The sequence below is a fragment of the Berghia stephanieae genome, chromosome 5 (genome assembly GCF_034508935.2).
Source record: "Berghia stephanieae isolate SIO BIC M18660-M18661 chromosome 5, UCSD_Bste_1.3, whole genome shotgun sequence".
NCBI lineage: Eukaryota > Metazoa > Mollusca > Gastropoda > Nudibranchia > Aeolidiidae > Berghia > Berghia stephanieae.
This window is the reverse complement of record NC_088364.1, coordinates 37,081,529-37,086,969: the sequence shown is the minus strand read 5'-3', so window position 1 is coordinate 37,086,969 and position 5,441 is coordinate 37,081,529. Positions and strand designations below refer to the sequence as shown.

The following is a 5,441-nucleotide window of genomic DNA, read 5'->3' as shown; positions in this document are numbered from 1 at the left end:
CAGTCGTAATCCAAAATTTTATGACTCTAAAGATTTAGTAAAATCGGGTCTTCAGTAAGACAAACAGGGGTATAAATAAACGTTTTTTTTTAAAATCCTATAATACTCCAGATCTTTATCTTAAAAGAATGTATATAAACATATTTTATTCAAAACGCGTTGGTGATAATAATACCGTATAGAACAGAACGAGGGCCATAAAACAAAATGGGTCTAGAAACGACATCTAAATATATTACATTATAGTAAAATGATGTCGTTTAACATGAAAATGGCCTACTGGGGGAATAAATGAAACATTATGAGGCGCATAGAGCATGACTTTGTTCGATGGAAATGCACTACATAAATGTTCATATCTTTAATTTATTCATTTATGTTGATCGTACTATTTCTTTTAAATGCTTATGTAACAGAGTACATGATTATGAAAAGAACAATATTTAACATTTTGATCTATTTTTTATATCACCTCACAAATATAAACAGGAAAGGGACCCTAGGCACTAGTGCGGAGCGGTCCCAAGCATGTTTAGGACCACCGATTCTACGGTCCCTGGGAAATGAAAACCGCAAGGACCGGTTCCAAGAACCGGTTCTTTTTCGACATTGGCCATTCACAAGGCTCGTTGGGACTTGGGACCGTCAAAGAACCGGTTCTTTTTCGACATTGGGACCGTCGAACGATGGGAACGTGCCTGCAGTATGTGGCTGTAGTACCGCAAAGTGAAAGTGAGAGCGCAGAAGGCTTATTACCTCAAAACATGAAAATAGTGCTATAACACTATCCATTAAGCATACGTGTGTGTGTGTGTGTGTGTGTCTATGTCTGCTAAGATTGATGGAGCGGGTCAGGTCAATGTTAGTGTTATGGAAAAGGGATTGTTAATATTTTGTGTCTGTGGCATGATGGACCAAAACTACGGGAAGAGTTTGTTTTGATTTGTTTTGTGTTTTTTTTTTTCGTCTCCATTCCTTTTTTCTATTTTTATGAGGCTATGTGGTCTTGTGTTATGACACTCGCTTTCGGATCGGAATGTCCTGGGTTCGAGCCTCGCTCTGCGCCTAGTTGAGTCCTTAAAAGACTCTTTACTCACATCCTATCACCGTAATCAGGTGTAAAATGAGTACCTGGTAGTCAACAGTGTTGTCTCTGTCGGAAAAAATTATAACACCGCCTAACAGGTGTCATGTCTCCTTCTACATGTTACGTGTTGCTATTATCAGGGACCCATTGTAAAGCGCTTTGAGCACATTTAGAGGATATTGCGCTATATAAAAGCTCAATTTATTTTTTGATTTTAATTTTTTTTTTAATATTTCTACCTTTGGATAGGACGCTTGTCTATCCCAAAGTACTTTTCGACAGATCTAACAAACCCAGCTACCCATTCACTGCTGAGTAGGCAGGAAGTTCAGAAAAAAAAGCTCGACTGCACCCGGATCGATCTCTGCCCTTTGCGTATAAAGATTGCTCTATCAACTGAGCTATCGGGGCCCCCAAATCGCGGGTCTAGAGGCATATTATTGTAACTGCAAACTTCCTGTTTTGAGAAAATTAACTTTGAATGTTTAGCTATTCTTGTAAAATCAGAGATGAAAGGGTGGCAATAGATTGCCCATCAAATTGATAAATGAGAGGACTAAAAATGATTTAAAACCATGACTAACATGATTATGCAACAAGTATAGCTTTTATCATGATTATAATCACTTACAATAATTTGCCTCTCAACATGTCATAGTGGGATGTTATGAACCTACCACTTACAATAATTTGTCATTACCCAACTAAGTGTCACACAACATCAAACAAGCCAAAAAAAATGATAACAAGTAAGTTCAATTATAATTTATAATAAATTTATTCAGTTCTGGATAAAAAAAAATAATGTCAGATTATTTCAATGAAATGTACATTGAAGGTAAGACTGGCAAACCATGTAAGTCGCTTTCAACTCAGAGGCCTAACCCTTTCGCGGCTAGGCTGTATTTACGTCAAACACCATTCGATCCTCTACAGTTTTCATCTAGAGATTGGTCCCTGTGATAAGCTTCGAGTGATCGAGCGCGCATCACAGGGACTAAATCTCTGGATGAAAACTGCAAAAGTCGGTTATAAATCGACAAAAATAAGTTGAATGTCGGTTCGGTCGAAAGCTTACCTAGCCGTGAAACAGTTAAAACTTTTGACATTTAAAAGAATCTTATTAAAATTAGCATTGAGTACTATTAAAACAATAACAAAAAACGTGTCAAAAAGACTAAGGTGAAGGTAATTGGAAAGGGTGCAATGCATGGAAGTCTTTTTCTGAGGTCCCGAGTCTGATTACTTCGGTGGACATAATATTATGAACATTTGTATTTACTATTCGCAAAGATGAGTTATGATGTAGTAAAATATATCTACAAAATAAGAAATGCAAGCAATTCTGAAATATGTATTAATAATTAGAATATTAATGAGGACACTTTAGAGCGCATTCTCCCAACAATATGGGCTCTTTGCGCTTAACACGGCATGAACATAAACGCAACCAGGGAAAAAAACATTTTGTACATATTATTATCAAACATACAGAGGAAAAAATGATATAAATTCATTTTCCAATTCTGGTGGATTCTGTTGCTGATTCACTGTTTCAGGCATGTCAGTTGATGGTAAGTCTGAAATAGAAAAAAAACATTGGGGAACAATTATATTACTCAGACAATGAAGATACAGTCCACTCTGGATAATTGCAACTTGGTTTAATCGCAATTTTCGGTTAATCGCAACATTTCCCAAGAAACAGAATTAATTCTATATAGAAGTCACTGGTTAATTGCAACAAACTTCGGTTAATCGCAACAAATTTTTGCCCTCAAAAAGTGGTAAATTCAAGAAATCAATCAAACAAAATATCATGATTTCATCGTGGAAGAAATCGTGACATGTTGAATAATTGAGAGTAAGCAGGATTTAATGCTACAGTAGTTTGTCACCACTCTATAGGAGATAAAAGAGGGCGGGGCTTTACAACATGGGTTTGAAATGTCATCTGTCACCATTAAATAGGAGGTGAGGGGGCTGTGCATAGTTTTGACAAAAGGTAGACAATGACAGTTGTAAAGAGAGACTGAGCGATATCCTTTGTTATGGGATTGACATCTGTGCATTGTGACCAACGAGTTTGGTGAAAGCTTATTGGCTCTCACCAGGGCTAATCTCTTTGAGTCTTACAAATTTGAGAACAAAAGAGTGAAAGTGAATCAATTCAGAATAAAAGATGGCAACTTGCATCAAAGCTGCTTTTGCTTGACAAAATCTATACAGGACTGCTGTATGGTTTTTATTTCAATCATATTGCTCAGTCTGTGGACACTGTTTACAACTAGTACGAGATAACCATATATGTGTAAAATGTTGCAACAGGGGATTGGAAACTCATCTTCTGTTAATTGCAACTTCGGTTAATCGCAACATTTTCGTGGATCCCAAGGTGTTGCGATTAACCGGAGTGGACTGTAAACTTACATTTCCTATGTTCAGTATTGTTGCTGTCATTCAGCTAACATGGTAACTTTCAAATCACAAGATAAAACCTGAGGACAACTAATGGGAACCCTTTCAAGTTATGAAAAGAAAAGTAACAAACTTATCATAATTACCTGTATCTTCACATTCCATGGAGATAGTTCCAGTTCCAGGCGAGCTTTGATCCTTATCGGGACAAGGCGGTGGAGACAACGAATGGATAGTCTCCCCAAGCAAAGCAGGTGATTGTGCTGGGTTGACCTCAGGAGAGGGCTCAGTGACAGGAGCAGGTGTGTATGTTTCCTGCACTGTGTGAGGTGATAGTGTATCCATAGACTAGTCTGAATCATCTGATAGAGACGGTTCATACAAATCATCAGAGTCCGAAAAAGAACTGGGGAAATTCTCATCTTCATCACTGGACTCTGAAAAATGAAAACAGAACAATCAGGAAAGTTAGTCAGATTGGTATAGAAAACAAGGTCTACATCGTTGTGTCATTGGTAGGTTGGTTACCAAACATTCAATACTAATTCCATCAAATTTCTTTCACACATCAGACAAGGCTAAGATTCTTTGCCTTATCTTATTACATCTTGAAAGTTACTAGTATGTACTATCTATCTATAGTAAATATAAGTAAGTAAACAGTAGGATGGAAAGTGAAAGTCAATGTCAAAGTCAAGTGCAGCGAGTGCACTCATTTCGTAGCTAAAATATAATATTTAACAAATTTATGTCATCAATTATGCTTCTTTTGGTTTATACAATTGGAAAAAACTCTAATTTGAAAATAAATTATCAGAATAATATAAAAACTTACCCAAAATAGCATCCAAAGCCTCTCGAGCCGACAGCTTTTTTATGGGCGCAGCCATTTTGTTTTCATTTGTTGTGAGATGAAAATGCGGAATTCTGGGATAGCTTTGGTCAGTTGCAATAATTTGCTTCGCAATCATTCACACTTACATCAATTTCCCTCCCAATGAAATGAATTATCAGTTGTTGCAATAATTTAGCATTAAACATATTGGCGAATCCTGATGCATTTTTGCAGTTACAATAATTTTATGACAAAACTGTACCAAGATTGTTCAAGACTGACAATAATCTCATTTTCTAGGAAATTGCAGTTACAATAATATGCCTCTAGACCCGCGAAATATTCTATTGGCCTTTTTAAAAATACAAACGTTATAACTGTTATTTTGGAAAGAAGATATAATATGTGAAACTCATATTATTTGATTAGTTAAAATACCAAACGAAATTTTAATATTATTATATTATTTTAAATGACAACAATGCGATAGAAAGGACTGGTGTCAAGAGATAGACAAAAGAAGACAAAAAATCGGACTTGCTAGGTTCGAAACACACACACACAAACACACACACACACACACACACATACACATCTTTAGCAGTCACATTCATTTCAAACAATAACCCATTAGAGAAGAGGGGTCATGCCTTCATCATAGATCATTGTCATTGCGATCATTATGGTGTAGTAAATTTGAAATTTACCCCGTATAATGGAATCGTCCAAGGCGTGCGCCTCCTGTTCTCGCCATCTCACACACGAAAGGGCGGTTTGCGGAGTGGAGGGAGATGGTCGTCTGTGTCGTTTAGTGTATAGCAAAGGGGGTGGGTGAGATTAATTAAGTGGGATGGGTGGTGATTTGTGGAAGATAGGCAAAAGGACCGAGGCAAAGAATCGCTGGGGCAGTAATATGGCGCGAAAATCGCTGGGACCGTTGAAAGGTTATAAGAAGTAAGGACCGCCAACGGTTCTCCACTTTGGGACCGGTCCCCGGTTCTCATCTAAAGGACCGTGGGACCGGTCCCAAGAACCGGTCCTCAGCGCGGCACTACTAGGCACCCCCTCCATGACCACAACTCAAAGACAAGTCGACTGATC

General features: G+C 37.5%; 1 protein-coding gene across 1 annotated transcript; it reads right to left on the bottom strand.

Moving 5' to 3' along the window:
- Positions 1-1,512: 1,512 nt before the first annotated feature.
- On the bottom strand, positions 1,513-4,671 carry LOC144972858 (uncharacterized). The gene is made up of 3 exons (XM_078914593.1): positions 4,341-4,671; positions 3,652-3,942; positions 1,513-2,667 (listed from the first exon to the last, which is right to left on the bottom strand). Exons 1-3 carry the CDS (start codon positions 4,350-4,352, stop codon positions 2,635-2,637), a joined length of 336 nt encoding a protein of 111 aa, XP_078770719.1. The 5' UTR covers positions 4,353-4,671; the 3' UTR covers positions 1,513-2,634.
- Between the last annotated feature and the right edge of the window lie 770 nt (positions 4,672-5,441).

Bases quoted from the DNA above. Each gene is read 5' to 3' on its own strand.
- LOC144972858 (XM_078914593.1), bottom strand. The intron at 2,668-3,651 runs GTAATTATGATA...TTTCTATTTCAG, and splicing joins CATGGAATGTGAAGATACAG to ACTTACCATCAACTGACATG.